At 39.7% G+C, this 20237-nt stretch overlaps 1 protein-coding gene across 4 annotated transcripts in view; it reads left to right on the top strand.

The window, feature by feature from the left end:
• The window catches only part of ZNF521 (zinc finger protein 521), a 230408-nt gene that overhangs the window by 1569 nt on the left and 208602 nt on the right, over positions 1 to 20237 (top strand). For 2 of the 4 annotated variants that reach the window (XM_066562529.1, XM_066562539.1), the window contains exons 3-4: positions 15900 to 15962; positions 17013 to 17072. The exons of 1 other annotated variant lie outside the window; for it this stretch is intronic. In XM_066562529.1, coding sequence (XP_066418626.1) covers positions 15900 to 15962; positions 17013 to 17072 — 123 coding nt within the window. The remainder of the gene's footprint in view (positions 1 to 15899; positions 15963 to 17012; positions 17073 to 20237) is intronic. One more of the 4 variants, XM_066562549.1, reaches the window with a different exon arrangement.

Below are 20237 nucleotides of genomic sequence, written 5' to 3'. Positions count from 1 at the left end.
CGCCGGGCGCCGCGGTGACAGCCCGCTGCGGCAGCCCCGCGGCCCGGCCCGCCTCCCTCCGTCCCTCCGTCCGTCCATCCATCCCTCCCTCCCTCCCTCCGCGGGCGCGGGTGGCGGCACCGCAGCCGACCGCCCCGCCAGCAGCGCTGCTTTTTAAAATAAACGATACACAAGTTGCGGGCTTCCTCCCCACACCCCCCTCCTTCCCGCCCCGCTCGGCTCCCGGCCCCGCTCCGGTCCGGTCCCGGCGGGCGGGCGAGGGAAGTTTCGGGGCGGCGGGCGGGGGTGGGGCGGCCGAAGTTCCCGGCGCGGGGCCGGAGTTGGGGCTGTGCAGGAATGTGGCGCCGGCTGTCACGTGAAGCGGCCCCTCGCCGCCCGGGGGGACATGTGCGAGGGGCGGCGGCGGGGGGGGTTAAATAAATAAGCCCGCGCCTAAATACATAGTTACGGGGCGCGGGAGGGGGTGCGGGGGTGGTGCCGGGGGGAGCGCACCCCGCTAGCCCCAAATCGCAGGGACTCGTCCCGGACCCCCGGAGGAGGCGGGGGGAAAGCCCGGGACCCGGAGGAGGACAAAGGGCGGCTTGTGCGGCTGTGGAGGAGCCGGCCGCGTCCCGGCCCGGGCGCCCCCTCCTCCCCCGGCGGGCCCCTCGCCGCCGCCCCTCCGCCCGCCGCGGCGCGGAGCGTCCCCCGCCGGCCCGCGCATCCCGCGCCCCCCGAGGAGCGGGCAGCCCTCGGCCGCCCCCCCCGCTCCCCTTAGGAGCCGCTGGCCACCCCCCGAGGAGCCGGGAGCCGCTGGGCGGGCAGGGGCTTCTCCCCGGCGGCGAGCGGGGACGGCGGCTGAGGGTGGCTGTCACCTCAAATAAACATCTCTGGATGGGCGCGCTCCTCCCGGGCCGGTCTGTACAGTGCAGTGAAGTTGAATAAAGCCTGGGTGGCGTCAGGTCAGAACATCTATAAGTTGTCTACTTTTGGGGGGTAGGGGTGTGAAGGGCGGAAAGGGGGGCGAGGAGGAAAGGCCATCGGAGCTGAGAGCGGCTGGCGCGGCCCGGGGGCTGCCGGCGGTGCAGGGGCGCAGAGCCCGGCCAGCCCCGGCCGCGGAGGTGACCCGAGCCGAGCCGTGGCGGGCGGCAGGCCTCGCTTCCTTCCCGGCTGGGCTGGCGAACACCAGGGGTAATGTGCCTGGAAACCAGCGCAGTTTCATAGTTAGAAAGCAGGAGCGGGGTCTGCTTTTATGGACTTGCACAGGAGGACCTGGCAAAAAACTGCGCTCCCTTCCCTTGAAACAACTCTTTCCAGGAGTTCCCCTTTCAAAGTCTTCTTGTTGACTTCAGTGAGCTTTAGAGCAGGCTTCAATTCTTTTTTCTTTTCTTTTTCTTTTTCTTTTTTTTTTTTTTTTAAACTCTCCAGATACTTTAGAAGGGAATAAAGGGTGCCTTGAATTTACTGCTTTACCTGCTGCTGCCGTCTGTATCTAGTTTACCGAAGTTTGTGCAGTTCAGTGGTGCTTTTGTTTGGCATCTTATGAAGAACAAACGAGCCGCTCTTCCCTTCACCTTTTAAAAATGATACCACAATGAAAGTTCTGTTGCTTGGGCGCACGCTTATATTCCGAGCTTCCCAGGGAGGATTTATTTATGTGCGCATAAGAGTTTTAATGCCAGTGGGAGAACCACCAATTAGCCATATTTGCAAAAAGATGCAGGAAAACTTTGACTGAGGGGTAGTCTTAGACCTCCAAGTATTTAAGTGCAAAGGAATAAAGGTTCAGAATTAACTGGCAAATAGAGGAAATTGTTCTCCTGTTAGACATTGGGCATGTTTCACTCGTGGTGATTTGTTACATGTGTTACAGAGAGAAGTTTCGTTTCAAATATCTTCCTGTAAACATCACACTTAATTTAAAACAAAAGATACAGCTTCCATTTTATGTGGAGGTATGGGCTTTGCCTTTCTTAGGCACCAGTTGCCTGAGAATACCTAAAATGAGAAAACAGCAACATTGTATGTTTCAGATGGAGTAGCTTGGATTTGCTGACAATAAACTACTGACTTGAGAAAACCACTTAATGTTCAGGATGGAGATGATAGAGATTTCTTTGCAGAGTCTTATTTACTATTTTTCAACTAAAACCAGGCAGTAAATCAATCATCATCTGTAATTATTGCTGCAGTAATTACCTTTGGGGAGTAGGTTATCATTCTTGGTGGCCTTTGTTCAAATATCTCTTTCATTTTCCCTGTTTTATTTTTCTTGAATCATGTCAGTTTCTGAGTGGATTAATAGTATTCTGAAAGCAGTCCGATTGTGAGATTTCTGAAAGGGCTAATAATGCGATTCATCTGAGGAGCTGAAAGATGCTTGCATAGACTAGCATTTAAATTCGTGGATCAGAGTTTGCCCATCAATTATTACATCTTCATTTTTAGTGAACAAACAAAAGCTGTAAGTAATGTTGCAAGGAGAATTTCAACTGTACCTCCAATGCAGCACTTATTTAAATTCCTGATTTCTTAAGTATTACAGATTTAGTCAGTACAAAATGTAGTTCTACAGATAAAAATAAACAGTAATTTAAATAGCTTATTTGAAAAACTATTCTTTGAATGTATGTAAATGAGTTATTTAAACTCATGAGCGCTGTTTTACATCTAAATAAAATATGGAGTTACACATTACATTTCCAATTTGTCATGTACTTAGCAACCCTTTCTGGGGGGAAGATATAAGAGATATTTTTGATATGTCTGTCACTTTTGATAACTTAATTTGAAACTTATATCTTAGGGGAATACTGATACAAGGCAGGTAAATACATTAAAACAAAATGACAATTGAGTTTTTCATATTGAATGCATGAAACTAATGTTCATCTGAAATGGTGGGTGTTAAGAACTAGCTAATGACTAAATTTCTTCTATTTCTTGAAAATACACTTTTTTCAATTACCCTGATTTCTGTTTACATTCCTTTTATAGTTATTTCTCTCTATCCTTCCTTTATGGTTTTTTTTTCCTTTTCCCTGTTTTGGTTTCTTGCCAACTTTGGTCTGACTGTCCCCCAGCACTTGGCGATGATTGCATCTCAGCCTTGGACCTAGGAAAGAAAATAGGCATGGCTAACGTTAGATAAGCCCTTATAATTTAAGAATAATAAAATCTTCTTTCTGAGGAAAAATAAGATTTAATTCTTTTCTGTGACAAACCCTGAATCTTACAAATACACTGCAGGTTTGTGGCAAAAAAAAAAAAGTCTCAAAAGGAGAGTAAATGACAACTTTCTGAAAAACTGCAATTTGAATATCTTATTTTTCTTTAGGAAGGAGGAATTAAAGTTCAACTGACAGGTACTTTAAGGCAGGGGAAGGATCAGTTGCAACAAACTCATCAGTCCTGACCTGTATTTCATTCTACTGATTAATTTATCCCATTTCCTTGGCTGGTTTCTGAAAAAAAAATCTATTAAGTATCATTGACCTGATCAAAATCACCTAATGCGTTTGGTGAGGAGGAGAGGGAGGATAGCTGGAGAAAAGCAGGTGGGGAAAGAGAAGTCGGAGATACGATACTCGTGTACCAGACCCAAAAGAGGCACTGTGCAAATGAAGGGTATCAAAGAAGGGCAATTGTTATGTCTCCTTTAACTCCTGACACCCAGGGGCAGAGCCATTCCCTAAGTAAAACTGTGGTAGAGACCCCTGTGATGAGAAAGCAAGGGAGAGGGGCAGAGCAGCTTCTTGTATGTTGTTTAACTTGGCCATTATGAGTTGTAAACCTTTTTTTGTGACTTGGCATGCTTTGGAGATATCACACTTGGGTTACTGACTGCCTCCCCCCCTCCTTCCTTTCTGGTTTATGGGGTTTTACTTTTAGGAGGGCTTGAGGTTTTTTTCTTTGCTCTTACTACCGGCTTTTGATGAGAAAGTTTGTTTAGGAAAAATGTTACAAAAATACAATCACGTGCAAAGAAAACTAGGTATCCTATACACAAAACTGAATGCAAATGTAGTTCTACTAAATGTTAAACACAGGTTTCTCTAAGCTAAAGCCAGGTAATATTCATTACTACCTTCAAAGCCACCCATGAAAAATCACTGAAATGGTAGTTATTAGATAAGCTATCACAAGGAAACTAGTACAGCTTCACATGTTTAATAGAATTGCTGATCTCTGATTTCTTTTTGTGGAAAAAACCCCAAACAATCTGTGGTTTTACTTCAAAGTAAATTTTTTCTCAATGCAATATTGTGTCCTACATGCAGAAATAAAATTACTAAATGTAAGTTCCTAGAAAGATGAACGGGATGCATTTCTCAGTTGTGTTTTACATACCCATGCTCTGCTTAAAGAAGGCTTGAAATATATTGCCAAGCCCAGAACGTCTCCTGAGTTGTTCCCTGTTTTTGAGGAAACCTAGGTAATCTTTCCATCTTGAATGGATTTACAACTGCAGCTCAATTCATGCAGAGTATCGGTGGACTGAGCAAATGTATCTGTGCTTTAATGGGACCTGTTTCCTCAGCAGAGATTCCAAGTGAAAGGATGTTTCTCATGCAGAGGTGCAGGTTATGTGGTACCAAGGAGGATAGAATAGTAATGGATTAAAAGAAAACTGTTACTAACCAGCAGCAATAGTTCAGAGAGAATTTGACATTCAGATTTCTTTCCAACAGTAGCCTTTACATTTCTCTGTATCTGTCAACTGTTTGAATGTCTGTTTGCAACCCCAGCCCTCTCTGGCTTCCAAATTGCATGGGCTAGACTCAAAAGTCATGGGGTTGTCTGCTGATTAGACTATAATCAATCCAGCATAAACAAAACCAGCAATTAGTATTGGCATTATTTCTGTGAACTTGACTTAAAGTTTCAGTATTATTGGCCCAAAGAACTTTTTTCTGAACGGGCTGTTTTTAGGAACTGTGTTATTTTGGCATCATCATTTTATAGGGAGGGAACAAAAAATTCATGAGATTCCATTTGGCCTGAAAAGCAAAAACATCTGTTTGATGCATGAGTAAATTGCTGGCTTCTATTTGGCCATCCAAAAAAGGGCAAAAATTAAGATACCAAACGTAAAAGAGTACATGAAAAAAAAAAAAAGAAAGAAATTACAAAGAGGATTGAAGATTAGCATCTTTTTATAATGCAGGCTATTTATAGTGTTCTGTTTTGGACTTGCCAAAGCATGCCTTTATGTATTAAAAAAATCCCTCACAACAAAAACATCCCTAACCTTTAGTAAAATTCATTGACTTTGGCAATGCATATTGGTAGTCTTGATTAGCTGCAGGATTACAGTAATGCTGCCCAGTCATTTCTGGGGCCAGCATGAGTTACATTGACCATCATTGTCTGCTGCTTGGGGTTAGGCACCATTAGAAGTGAGCATCTAAACAGCTTCTGGCTGTACTGCTAGTTTCCACAAAGGTGAAATCTTGTGACAAAGATAGTATGAAGAAGTTTAGTAAGGCTGCTGATGTGTTTGGATTGGTTTGATTTTGTTTTCCTGAGTTGCTGTTAACTTGTGCAACAAGGAAAGCTGTCAGTATGGAGTCACTTATCTAACATGTGTAGGATAACATTATCCACCATGATCTAAGATCTCTTGAAAGGCTTTATGTTGCTCTATAATTCATTCTGTCTAATTTACAGCTGGTTTAATAGTTCTCAATTCTTTGTTCTGAAACACGATTCAATATTTTCAAACTTGTGCATTTTCAAAAAAAAATCTTCCTTTTGAATAACTGTGCATGAGGAAAAGATCCAGAAAAAACTGTTAACATTTTATGTAGACCACATGGATTCACTATTTTTTTCTGTGTAAAAGAATTAAAATATGATATTTGGAGGGTTTTTATAGATTGATTAAAATACGGTATAAGTTCTGCTACCCTAAAACAACCTCCTAGAATCTTTTCCTAGCCGTATTTTACAGTTTCCATTGGTTTCTGCAGGGCTACCTGAGCTCAGAATCAGTTCCAGTTGGGGGCTGGGAAAATGCATTATTTCACTTAAATCAGAACTGTGGCATATATATGTACATATATATAAAAATTTCCCTGAAGGGACAACACACAGATCTACAAAGAATTTGGCCTGTTTTATTTGGTGCTGTGAAAATGTACATGTCTGTTTTCAAATACATTTTGCAGAGTGTTACTACAAAGCATTAAAGTTTCCCAGTTGCTTTTTTTGTAAAAGTTGGACAGCACAAGAGAGGCTTTTAAATACTTTTAAATCGTAATGTAACATTTGGCATAGGTCTCTGACAAAAGATGGATGTGCAAAGACCAAAAGAGGTTTGTTTTTGTTTTAAAATTAGACAATTTGGGTTCTATTTCACCTCAAGTATGAGTAATTATGCTAGTTTAGCAATTATTAGAGATGAAAGAAATTCTGTTAGATATGAGTCTCCTAAACTTCAGTAGCTTTAGTTTTAGCCAGGATAATGATCAAGGAGTAGTTAGCCATATGCCTAGGGACTATGCTGTAGCAAAAAAGATAGGGCTGATCTTGGGGGTATCCTTATTACAATGTGTTATAATTAACATTTTCATTCAGCCCTCCTACTTTCCAAAAAAGGCTGCTTTATTTTTTCTGTGCACACACTGGTAAGACTGCACAAAATTGCTCTCTTCCAATGAATTTTTGAACCAGGACAGTTGTCTTCCATATTTAGAATATTAGTTAAAACTGGTCATGGGATTTTTGCCCCCCATTTCATGTTCTTTTAGTTTCCTATATATTTTTTCCCCTCTATACTGCATAAGTATTAAGAAAAAAGACGTAGAAGACTTTTTCCCCCTCTTTTTTAGGATTTAGTCTAAGTTATACATGTCCTTCTGGGCTGTGCACGTTTGGGGTTTAAATTTTCCTTTACCTAGGGTGATGCTGTGAATGCCATAGTGCAACTGTTCTTTGTGCAGTTGAAACCATAGAATGGGTACTCAAAAGGGTTGTAGGGCTGTTACTTACCAACTCTGCACAATTAAAACCCAATGAAATTTTGGGGGCTTGCTTTCATTGTGATCCCCTTCCCCTTTTTTTTTTTTTTTTGTTGTGTCATGGGAGTAAGGGAGAAGGGGAGAAGGATGTTGTTTCAGTGAGTGATTTGTCTCATACTTTCACTTTTAACTGTAGGTGCAATTAGGTGCAATTTTTCTTTGTAAGAGTAGGAATTGTAGTCCTTCAAGATTTCTTAAAGTTATCTATCTATCTATCTATCTATCTATCTATCTATCTATCTATCTATCTATCTATCTATCTATGTCAGTATAGTGACATTCACCCCCTTCTTTATTCAATGTGATGTGGGCTTACTGTAGTTCTTGTAAAATGCAATATCAGTAACTAGCTAGGCTTCTTGCAAATTTGGCAGTGCTAGTCCTTAGCTAGAAAGCTGGCTGAAGCAGAACACCTTTTTGTCCTGAGGAAAAATGGATGGGATGTTGATAGTGAGCATTCTCAATGTTTTCCTTCTGCCTCAAATCTGGGTTTTGGAGAGCTTATTCTCCCATGCAGAGGCAATAACCTGGAGCATGAATTTTGTCCTTACCTAACACGAATGCAAAACCACTCCAGTTTCTTATAGAGATGCTCAGTGTTCCACACAAATGTGGAAAAGCTAGAGCACTTCTATATCCAAATGTCCTGGTTGACTATAAAATAGATGGCTTTTGTGCACAGTCCCTGAGACCTGTTATACCCTTATATTTTAACGTGTTTTCCTGGAAAAATATATTTCAAACAATGAGTTCCTTGATAATTGATTTTCTAGTTTCACTTTTCTGTTGTTCACTTTTTTGGTAACATATCAAGTTCAACTTCCATTATTGATTCATTCATTTTTGTGAAAGAAGCTTTAAAAACAAAAATAAAATAACTGCTCTGTTTCTGGACTGGATGATGTGATGTAGTGAGGCAGTGTCCTTGGGAAGACCAGGCTATGCTTTGATCAACAGAAACTTTCTCTGGCACTGAATTATGATGGCTGGGGCTTTTTTTCCAGACAGAGTCAAGTGACTTTCTAACTTTTGACAGTGGCAGTAGGGAGGAGGAGGGGGTGGGGAAGTTAATTATTTTCCACCTCCGAAGAATACAATTGTGAGGAAGGAACTTTCTGATTCACTGGTTCCAGGACAACAGGATGTCAAGATCCATGCCTGATGTAACATTTTCACTCTGAAGATGGGAGGAGGAAATGGGTTTGCATTGGCCTCTGCGTGCAACCGCTGACTGGGAAGGGATTGTGTTACGTGACTTATAAGGAGCTGGAGCACAGGAAGAGATTTGGTTTGCAATTTCTGGTGAATCTGTTGAGTAGGACACTTGCTTGTCAGAGGAAAATGTAAATCAATGAAGAAAGGTCAGAAATCTTTAAGGGAAAAAAATTAAAAAAAAAAAAAAGAGCTTGCATGCTGCAAGATGCTTAGTGCTCAGAGGCTGCTCTGCTTAGTTTGTAGCTGCCTAGTGGAATAGTCACCTTGCACCAAACTCTTGCATTCTTTATATAGTTCACAGGTGCTTTGGGGTTTATGAATGTTGTAGAGTAGAAGTTATTTAAAGGAGACAGCAGGCAAAACTTGGAAATAATAATGTGTCTTAGCTCCTCCCCTGTTCTAGATGTGGGTATTTTAGTGCAACAGGGCATCTCATAGCAGTCACTTACCTGACTCAGGTTTTGGAGATAGAGATAAAATTCCTTTCCTCCTAGGCTGGAAAGAATTGAGGTGGTGTGCTGCTGGTCTTCCTCTCTCCTTTGCTGAAGAGGGAAAAATCTTTGCTCTGCTGGGATGTGAGAGGCACAAGTTCTATTTTGTGCTTTGTCTAAAGGTGTTTTATCTGTATCTCACAGGGAGCACATCAGTCATTACACAGCAACATATTGTGCTATGAGAGTGAGTTGCCCTGTTATTTTTGTCAATGCCGTTCCCCTTTCCAAAAGTCTAATTATTTTTGGACAAGAGGGTGAGAAAAAGCAGGAGACTCAGGGCTCTAATAGCTTAAGTACCTCGAAGAAAAAGGGGAGACCAGGGTCCTGCTCTGCCACGTACTTCCTGCCACTTCTGATGAATTATTTTGGTGCAACTAGAATTGTATTCCACTTATCCCACTTCCTGTGACAGTGCCCCAACCACAGGGATAAAATATCATGCTAATTCTTCTTGTTTCTAGTTCAGTGAATATTGTAGATGAAGTATGGTAGCTTCAACAGCAATGAATGAGTGCACTTCAAGTCTGAGGGTAAGTGTTCTTGGTTAGGAAGCTCACAACATGGGTACAAATCCTTCTGATAGAGGAGAAAGTTCAGCTGGTGCCCCCCACATCCTGGGTGAGTGATCTAACCAGTGGATATCGGCAAGAGGGGAAAAGGAAGGTGTATTTCAACCCACACATTTTCTGCCAGTGTTTTATAGCAACCAGGAAAGGGCATATGAACTCCCAAGAAGCAGCCCATAAGCTAGGCAGGAGAATACTCAATCACCCACTGTCCAGCTGTGGTGGGGCTTCAGTTTGATTTCAGCACTGAGAGAGCCTCGATGGTAAAACCACAGTGGCATCTGAACAGAACTGCTGACAATTTAGATGCAGCATCCCCTCACTAGTTTTTTTGGCTTTTAACCTCCTCTGTGGATCTAGACCAGATTGCTGTTCTACATGATAGAAAGCCATCTAGAATAGAGCAGAGAGTCTGAGGGATCAAAAGTTAACTTATAAAACCCTAGTATAGAATAGAAGGAGATTGCTGATAAATCAGGGATAATCTCAGTTGAAAGGAGGTAGGTGTTTGGTTTGGTCTGGTTTTTATTGACTCAGTACGTCTTTAGGTAATAGAGCTAAAGCATGCAGCTGTGTTTCAGTTTGATATTGGAAGTGTCAGACAGCCCAAAGTCCTCAATGTAAGTGTCCCATTTTAGGCCCATAAATAAATGATTTAACTTTCAGAGGGAAGGATCATCTATAGTAACCTTTACTGTAAGTCTTCATAGCCTTTCTTTATATCACCCGTCTTCAGACTTGTGTAGTGTTGGTTACTTTGAGGTTCTATTATCCATACATGAGTTTAATTCCAATTCCTCTCTCTTGCTGAGTTTAGACTTTTTTAGACAGTGTTTAGTGGATTTCCTGTTTCCTAAGCACAGTTGAAAATACAGTCTGTAGAAGCACCAGGAATTCATATTTCTCATGTTGAGTAAGAAAGCTGAGGTGATACAGAGCTTCAGGATACTGAGGGGAATAACTCTGAATGTGTTCATGTTAAGTACTGCACTTGGTAAATAGAGTTAAAATTTATCTTAGCCTCCTAATTTCTGTCTTCCCCCAAAATGGACTGGCTGCCCACAGCACATTGTCAGGAAGGGTGGTGGAGTACCCAGTCTGGGACAGGCAAGACAGCTGAAAATCCTGACCCTGGCACTAAGAACTGTCTCCCTCTTGCTTTGCAAATTCTCACCTTGGTCCTCAATTTGACTCTGAGATCTATTATAATCTGTTACGTTTCATGGTAGAGAGTCTTAGGGATGACTGAAATTTACTTGAGGTTTATAAAAAGCCCTAAGATTCTTTGGAGAAAAGTACTTTTTAAAATATAACCTTATTAGTTTACTTAACAATAGAAATATATGTATATGTGGTTTGACCTTTTAAAAGGATGCATGGTTATGGAGGAAAAGTTAGAATTTTATACAGGATTAATTAATTTATTACCTCAGCTATCCCAAAAAGGATATCTTCCCTCCCCATTCCCAGCTTTGGGGTATAGAATTATACCTCTGCTGCTGGAAAGAGCATCTTCTGTCTTTTCTGCATACACTGTTATGTAAAACTGGACGTCTTTAGGCTGTCACATTTGGATACTGTCATCCTTGAGATCAAGGGCTGGAAGAATATCCAAAGGATTTCTTAAGCATAATTTCTTTCCACTTAAGTATATTTATTACTTTTATGTTTATGTGCTGCCTAGGAAAATACTTTATTTTAGCATAAGAATAATATTTTCCAACCACTGCAGTTTAATTGGGAACTCCTAATTCAGTCATTCTACAAGAAGAACATTAGGGGAAAAAAAACAAGCTCAGTGTTTGGGACAGACTAAAGAGAGGAGTGAAGAATATGAGTGCTATGAGGGACTTTGTCTTCTGGAAAAAGCAAATGCTAGAGGAAAGAATGCTTTATATAACAGGAATCTTTTAAGGAAAATAATTTCCAATGTCAAGAGAATATTGTTACCATGCTGGGGGGGAATAGAAATAGGAAAAGGGATATGTCACAGCACAAAGGAAAACAAATCAGCCATATACATATTCATGCATATGATTAATTGGACTTTTGTAAAGCTGTGGCTACACACAGAACTGATTTTCATTGGAGTTCTGGAATGTAGATATTTGAAATGTTAATATGCCAATGCATTTCTTTTTCCAATTGTCCCAACACTAAAGTCATTGGGAGGATTTACATTTGACAGTCAAACTGGTAATCTAGCTAGTAGCTGATAGACATGAGTTGATGCTAGGTGGAGCTGGTCAGAAAACACTACTTTCTTAGTAGTTCTGAATTTTATGAATGTCAGTTATCTTAAAGGCCATTATGAAGCATTCTGAAATGTTTGCTGAAGTCCAGAAGTCACCCACTGAATTGCTGCTCTCGTGTGCCACAGCCAGGTGTGAAATCCTGTGCTGGCATTCGTCAGCCACAAGGGTGTGAGAGGAGAGCTTTAGACACCACTGGTACCTAGAGAGAGAAGAAAGCCAGGGAAGGTGTAGCCCTAGCAGGTGATTCATTGACACGTGATCCTGAATTTAATACTTCTCTGTAACTTATTTAATTTCAATTTTGTATCCTGACTGAACCCTTGTGGAGACGTATTTCCACAGCATGTTATTGCAAAGTGTGAAGCATCTTTAGAATCCATTGACTTTAATAGAGCCAGAGGATACTCAACGTCCCCTGCAACTGGCTCTTAAATTTGCCTTCTGCTATATGATTAATCTGTCTGCTCATACTTAATATCTACCTGTAGATGGTGGCAGTATGAATGTCCTCTTGGTTTTTATGTGGCCACGAGGAGTAGCAGAGAGATACTTCCAGAAATTACAGTCATTTGTAGATACTGAAATAATGGCACACACGTTTTATTTCTGTTCTGTCTCAGTAACTCAGTAAATTGTGTATTGATTATGCTAATACAGCTAGTGTCTCTATTACTTGTCTGCAGAAATTATTCAAACATGTAGATTGAAGATGCACTTGGCAAAGTTGCCATCCTAAGAAAAAGGCTTTTGTGCAAAGATGGCTTTAAATTGAATTACTAATCATATGCTAATGGAAGTTTATAGATCAAGTATTGAATTGTACAAAATGTAAAGTGCGAGGTAAAAATATGTATTCTAAACTTCCTATCCTGACAGTCTTAGTTGCTACATTAGGTTTATTTTCACATCTCTCAAGGAATATGTTTTATGAAGGGAAAAATCAATAGCAATCTATTTTTATAGTTTATTTTGGGATATGTAACTTCTCCTGCTTTGTTTACCAAGCTGAATAGAGGCTCAGGCATTTGGGGCAGTTATTTTTTTTCTTTTTCAAAATTTATTAATCTACCTAGACTAGAAGAAGACTGAGTTTTTTCAATTATCTTTTGCTTTTATTTTATTATGGTTTGTAGTAGGTCAGAAACCATAAATCTTAGCCAGAGTTCTCCAAAAGGCTTCCCTTTCAGTGAAAGTATAATTCTCCACATTTCTAATTTCATCCATTTCTTTTCTGTACAAGTTTTTTTCAGGCATCAACCAGAAATGACTTGTGCTCTTGCTTAGGGTACTAAATCTACAGATTAACTTTTCAGACAAGGGGAATCCTGGTTAGTCAGTAGAATATGAATGAAATTTTGCAAGCTAGAAAATTTCTATCTATTTTGTAGCAACTTTAGAAAGCAATTTCCCTCCTTTATGGTCTAACCATGAGTCTCATGAACAGACTAAGCAAAAGGGGTGAAGTCCTCATTGATCAGCAGGTGTTGCTGTAGAGCAGTCAGGAGCTTAATTCTAAATTTAGGACCTCTATCAAAATTCACACAGGTTTTCCTCATTGACTATCCTTGATGGTTCTACTTGATTTGTTGCATTGGTTTTTTGTTTTCTTTTGGATTATTTTTGTTTGGTTTTTGGTGGTTTTTGTTTGTTTGTTTATTTATTATGTCTTTAAACAGGAATAGCTGGTCCTAACGTTGACAATCAGCAACTTAAGCATGAGATGTGCTCCAAACTGAAACCAGGGTTTGCCTTGGACACTGGCTGTACCAAACCTGAAACATCTTAACCTTTCACATGGATATAGCTTCAGTTTAGAGATACAATTTTTTTTTTAAGTAAAATTTTAAAAACTGTTATCTGTCCAACCCACAGCTTTTATAATGGGAGATAGAACTGGCATGTTGAATTTCTCTTTTCCCTCATTGATATATTTTTTAAATTGCTCTCAAGAAGTGTGGTGCCACAGCTGTAGTGATCTACTCTCTTTTTTGAAATTTTATTACTTGGGGTTCCTGTTTTTGTTTCTCAGAAGTTGTCCTGAGAAAATAGGTAGTAGGAAATTGATCATTTGTTGTTTTAAGGAACAGATGAGTCAATTGAGAAATATTACTACAGCTAACAAAACAGGTGACCTGTGGTCATAAACATGTAGGGACAAGGAATATTGTTACTTTTGTAACAACATGTATCTAGAAGTTCTGTTCAGCCATAAGGTCACTTATTCATACTGGACTGATAATGTAATATTCTGCTTTCCTGGGGCCTCTACTTCACTGGTATTCTGGCTTCATTACAGAGGATTCATCTTACCTTATGCTAGGATGTGGTATAGGCTATAATGAAGGTGACATCTCTGTGTGCAATTATAGTCTTAGGGTATCAATAATTTTGATATTTGAATTAATATTATTGCATATACGCTACTCTTTTATTTGCATACAATCCTTTTTCTTTTTTTTTAGTTACATGCCATGCTCGTGCTAGAAAAAGGGTTTTGGTTAGCAAAATTTAAATCATCCCTTTGTATAGATTCTGTTTAAAGGTGTCTTCCTCTTCTGAAAGAAAACGGTGTAGTTAATATTTGAGGGAGATTAACATTGGTTGCTTGTCATTCTGACTTTCTTAGCTGAGTTTAACAGTGACCTGAGAGCTGAAACAGCACTGAAGTTTTCAGAATCTGTTTGTGAAATGGTGCTAAGTGCTAATAGAGAGCTTATCTGATGCTACCAGCTGTAGCCTACTTAATGTAAGGCATACCCTTGCAAGTTGGAGGAAGGAGCTGACTTAGTGCAAAGGAAAATGAGATGCATTTTGTACGTGACTCGCTAATTCAGTGGGTTTTGTAGAATAGTTTTCTTTTTCTTTTTACCATTTCCCCCTCTAAATATGGTTTTATTTTTCCTGACAAATATGTCAGTCTAATTGACTATTATTGAAAAGTCTGTGCCATGGCCTGTTGTGATCTACTTGTTTCTGTTGTGATTGAGAATCCTTAAAGGGATGAGCAAAGGTTTAGAAAAATCTAACCACAATGCTACCTGCTCTTATACTTGTTTTCTTTTTTTAAGTGCAATAAAGATATAGTGGTCAGCCTTTGTTGAAAGCAAACCTCAGCTCTCACAGAATTTTCAGATCCCAAAATAGCAGGGAAGTTGTAAAATGTTTGTTTTCACAAGGCATACGCTACCATGTTTTCATGGTACAAAATTGCATACCTGGAAACAATTAGTTAGGCAGCATCCATGTTTATATTTTCCATTTTAGGAGCTAAAAATGTTTGGTGGATTCTAGTCAGCAATATGAAGCTGAGTACATTTCACTGTGCAATCAGATCTCAGGAGCAGTGAGAGATTCTGGTACTGCAGCTGGTGGCAGTAGACATTGAGGACAGAAGAGCAGAAAAAAATTAACTCTTTCATTTTGGTTTACACTTTATAGTGGAGATCTTGTTTACTTCTCAGCAGGTAGCCACTTGGGAATCAGTTATTAAAAAGTTCATGTTTGAAGACCTCAATTCCGTCTTGAAAGTTAAGAATGGTAGAGTTCTTAAACTGCATTTTTGAACTGAGAAGGGACATTTACCATGGTTGAGGACAGCAGATACATTTACAACCTTTAATAAGGCTGATCAGTAGGTAGTGATAATCAAAGTGAGTTTCCTCCTGAGGGATGGAAGAGTGGACTCATTTTCAGTTTTAGAGCTTTTTCTTAAGTACATTTTTTGGAAATATATCAGCAGCAAACGATGGACATAAATAGGGTCAGATTAGGCTGCTGCAGAGGTTTTCCTGGGAATTTTGAGGGGGTCACAATAGATGGTATCGTTTTTGGGGTTTTTTTTAATTGTATACTAGTTTTATTCATTATTTTTCTTGCTTTATTAATGAAATTTACTGATCTGTGCTACCTTAGAGAAAAATCTTTCTATTTAGCTTAGTTTGTGTTTGACCACGCGTTCCCCAAACCTCAGCTTTTCGTGAGCTTTTCCCACTGCTTTCTTTGTCTGACCTGTTTCCTTCAGCTGTGAGGATGCTGGGATGACTGCTTCAGTGTAACAAAGAAAATCCTACAGTGTTATCACAGCTGAGGTACTGCTAACATCGTGGCTGCAAAACACAAGTTGAGCTCATAAATTAGCTCATAAAGTCATATTTTGTGAAATACTGGACTGACTGCAGGGATGGGGAAACTTTTGTCAGATCTCTGTAGCTGAGAAGAGTTTGCTTGCTAGCCACAGCTCTGGGATAGAGATATAGATTGTTTAGAGTCCTTCAGAGATTGTACTTGACTCTTTCTGATATATGCACTGTATTACAAGTTTCTGGTGTTCTGAGAGTGTCCTTATGAAAACTGGTGTTTTTTTTCTAGAAACTCAGATTCTAGAAACAACCAGTTGTATGAAGCCTTGGGGTTGGCGGAGGAGGAAAAGAGGTACCTGTGGAGTGTGTATATGTATCTCTTCTTTTGCATATATGTCTAGATTTATATGTGACCCCTAAGTGTTGCACTCTCTTGTCCCAAGAACCAGGAAAAATGCCTCAACTCTTTGGACTTTTAATTCAGTTGCATGATTATTTTTTGAGATCTGAATTCTTGGGAGTGGAAATGCTGCAGAAGTGCAGTCTTTCCCCTTTCAGCTTTTTCCCCTGTGGAGGCAGAATGAATTCTTTTCTCTCCGCTGTTCTCTGACTCAAAGAACTCGGTCTTTGGGAGAATAAAAAGGAAATGGTTCTGCATTTTAGCTCTTCCCTTGCTTTTGCTTTGGGAGAGTCAATCTTACTTAGGCATCGTATCAGAACGTAAGAGAACAGCGCTCTCTAATTTTTCAAAGTAGCAGCAGAATGGCTCTTGTTAGGTTCACTCACCCAACAAGTTTTGAATAGTGAATCTGACAAGAATTGTATTGTTTTTAGTTCTACTGCTCTGGAAAGCTGTGAGCCAAGGGAAAGATGCTGGCATGGTATATACAGTAAAACAGCATGGGGTTAGTTCTCCTTTGCAAGGCTGTCTGCACTGCTGAGATGTTTGCTACTGAATATAGGATTATTACTATTTTTTAAAGCTTATGTGTGAACTAGCACACACACCTCTCCCATCTGCCAGGAGAAGGCTTTCTCTTATCTGTGTGGAGCAAGCAGAATCCTAAAGCCCATAATTGTTCTCTTATTTAGATCCGTAATCAAATACAGTAAAGTGCATTGAAGACAAATATCCCAGAGGAAATTGGATTTGTTTTTTTAAGCCATGAAAAAGATTTGGTCACACTGCTTTCAGATTTGTAGCTTCCATACAGCAATGTATTCTGTCTTGGTCTGGTCTCCACTTTCGCACTTTGCAGTGCAGCTTTTCTTGCCCGTGTTGTGCAAGCATTGCTGGCTTTCAGAACTGAGGCTGGTGTAAAGATGCTTCAAACACTTCAGCTACCTACCTAACATCTTTTTTGTTTGTTTTGTTTTTGTTTTGTTTACCTTTGTCTGACAGTAGAAGAAAATGAAACAGAGGACCATCAGGCAGGTGTGGGACACACAGCCGCACAGACTGGTAATGCTGAATTCCTTCATTAGTGCTTGCTTTCCATTTGACAACAGTGTGAGGGATTTTGGTATCGGGGTGTGTTTGCAAAGCCTGAACTCTTCTGTCTCTGTTTCAGCTTAGAATGCATTCTTGGGGCTTGCAATAGAAAATAATGTTTCTCTCCCCTTACCTTTCAATTTCTGCCAATTAGAAATTCTGCCTTTTGTAGGTCAGCTGACTGAAAGTGATATGTTTCTAAAGTACAGCATGCTTTTCATTTTTTCTTATTTCCTTTTTTGTTAAATTTAATGCTTCTCTACATTGCCCATGTAACCACCCCCCCCCATGCCATTTCAGATAACTTTATTATTAGTTTCATTTCAGCTATTTCTGTATTTCTAAAATATGTGGATAGGGGTGATTTCTTTAAAGAATGTTTGTATAATTTCTTGACAGAGATTAATTAGGGGCTCTTTAATTTTATTAAGTAAGATTGGGTGGACAAAACTGTTGTTTGAGTCAGGATCACTGGGAAAAATATTGTTAATAATCATGAAGCAATAATTTTTAATTCCCCAAAATGACAAGGGCTTCTTTGTTCTCTAACATGGTTGGAGAATGCAAGAAATAATTTGTTTCTGTCTTTGGTACTGGTTTCACAGAATTTTATCTGAAGAGAAGGACTGACTCATCTGCATAGTCTTATTCATTCAGCTGAGGTCACCTTTTGGAGTAAGGGCTGGCTCCTTAAGAATATTCCTAGAAGGCTAGTCATGTGTGAATACTTGTATATAATCTGTTTGAGAACAGTTGGAGTTATTCCTCTCATGAAGGTGAAGAATGCAGTTAATTTTTTCTTCAGCTTTATATTTCTGTGTGTTTCCTGTGGGTTTGGTGCCTTTTATAGGTTCTAATGGCTTTGTGCATAAAGTAGGTTGTTTGAAGAGAGTAAATAAAAGCGAGGGAGTTCTTTGCCTTTTTAATGGGAAATTTCTCCAACTCTTTTCAGCATATATGTGTCTCCATTTAACTATCTGCAAATTCTTGAAAAAAAGCCAACTTGTCCTGCTTTGGACACATGAAGTTGAAAAATAAGCAACTGCAAAACCAGAGATCAATGTTAAGGAATGGTGGCTCTTCTGCTTTTTTTTTTTTCTTTCAGTCTTGAAATAATTCTCAGTGGTTAAGTTGCATTGCTAGTTCTTTATTTACCATCATGTCCTGTGTTGTTCTCTGTTTATTTCTAGGCAGGATTTAGCATTCTGTTTTTCTCCATAGCCGGAATGCAGTGCCAATATTAAAAAACAAAAAACCTGATAGAGCAAGCGGTACAGAAGGCCTGCAGTGTGTACACACTGCCAGAAGTTTTTATAGTAATACTTTGTATCTAAGCTCTGGCTCTAACCATTAAATGTGCTTTTTATAGAGTACCAAGTTATAATGTAGTGCAGCTACGGCATATTAATCTTACTGCAGAGATTTAATGAGGCAGTTGTTTTGCGATGGACACTATTGGGAGCAGAGAGCGACAGAGTTTTACTTTACCACTGAGCTGAAGAAATATTCCTTGCCTGGTAATAATTATAACCACATGATCTAAGTTTTCCTTTCTTCTGCCAGCACTTTTCCATGCAGAAGTGGCTTGGAAGGAGGTCTACTGCAAGGCAGTGAAATGGATTGGAAAGGAGGCTGTTTTCTTGGTAGTTTGATGTTTTAGTTGGGATTATCTATGGATCCTTGCGGCATAGGCAGAAATATGTAAGATGAGTTTCAAGAATACAGACAGTCTGACAGTCTTTGCCAGTCCACTGAGATGACTTTTAGATATTCATTACTTTTACTTGACTTTTATATGGGTTATAAAAAGTAAATGTGGTGAAACCTCATTTTTACATGGGCAGAATAGAATTTCTGCTGGTTGGCCTTAAACCGCTCCCATACTTGAAATTAATTGAAGTCCATGGCTTTATTGCCTCCAACACTTTTAAACCAATGCAATTTTTCATTTTCCCCGAAGTTGCAGTTTTATTAGACCAAGTTACAGCAATAACATCCCTTATGAGAAGGAGGAAGAAGGGAAGGAGGGAACCACCTGCCAGGGAACATAGTAATGAGAAAATCATGCTTCTTTTAATTTCCATTTATAAATAATGTTAACATAATTAGGAAGAGAAGACAACTGTTCTTTCTCTTATTTTTTTGAAGTGCCTTAATAGGCAGAATTTATTTCTCTTCCAAAAAAGGCAACTTTCATTCATTTCTACACTAGATAATTTCCAATGGTATCTGAAGGTGGAGAGGATGTGTGTGTATTGTTGCTGATGGATATTGAAAAATTTCAGTTGGTGCACAAGCAGCCTCCAAAATAGGGCAGAGAAGCCTCTGGAAATCACAGTGGTGTTCACAGATGTTGAGAAAAGTAATTTTACTATGAACACCATCTTATTGAGGGAATTGTTGCTGTGATTGTTGCAGATAGTGTGGAGAAAGAAATGTGGGAGATGAATGACATTTGCCTTGAAGCCTATATATGAGCCTGAGCTTTGAACAAGAGGTTAAGGAGAAAGTACAGATGAATGCATATTGTATTTATAAAATATTTTATTCTAGTCTTCCAAAAGAGCTGCTCAAATAAGGCAGCTTATCCTCAATTTAAGTAAGTATTTAAGGTTAGACCAGCTCTTGATGGAAGATATTTGTTGTTGAAACAGAGCAGCTATCTATTCACAAAACCTCCAAATGATATTTGCTCTCTTTAAACATCTTTTTATTTTGATGGTGACATCTCTTCACAGAAGCAGATCACAGTGGAAATACATTCATTGAGAGGGGCTGAGACTGCCAGAACTCATTTCACAAAGCTGTCATAGGCTAAACTCGAACCTAGGTCCCAGAGGGTCCCACTTAAGTGTTGACCTAAAAACAAATGTGCCAGTTGGCTAGAGCATGTATTCTAAAGTTGCAGCAGAAGGGAATAAGCTTGACTGACTTCTGTCCCTGTAGAGTTTATATCTGCAAATGCAGAAGGAGAAGCAAAACATTATTAGTCTTAAAATGATTCTAATTTTAATAACTGGTCGCTAAGTATGAAGCTTTAAATTGAGTGATCCTTTAGGCTTTTGTGCACTAAGGGGTGCATGTGTGCCTACGTTTGTGTGTGTGTTGCTGAATTCCTGTAAAATGCAAGTGTTT

Source organism: Molothrus aeneus, chromosome 1, assembly GCF_037042795.1.
Source record: "Molothrus aeneus isolate 106 chromosome 1, BPBGC_Maene_1.0, whole genome shotgun sequence".
Taxonomy (NCBI): Eukaryota; Metazoa; Chordata; class Aves; order Passeriformes; family Icteridae; genus Molothrus; species Molothrus aeneus.
This window is presented reverse-complemented; position numbering and strand designations above follow the sequence as displayed.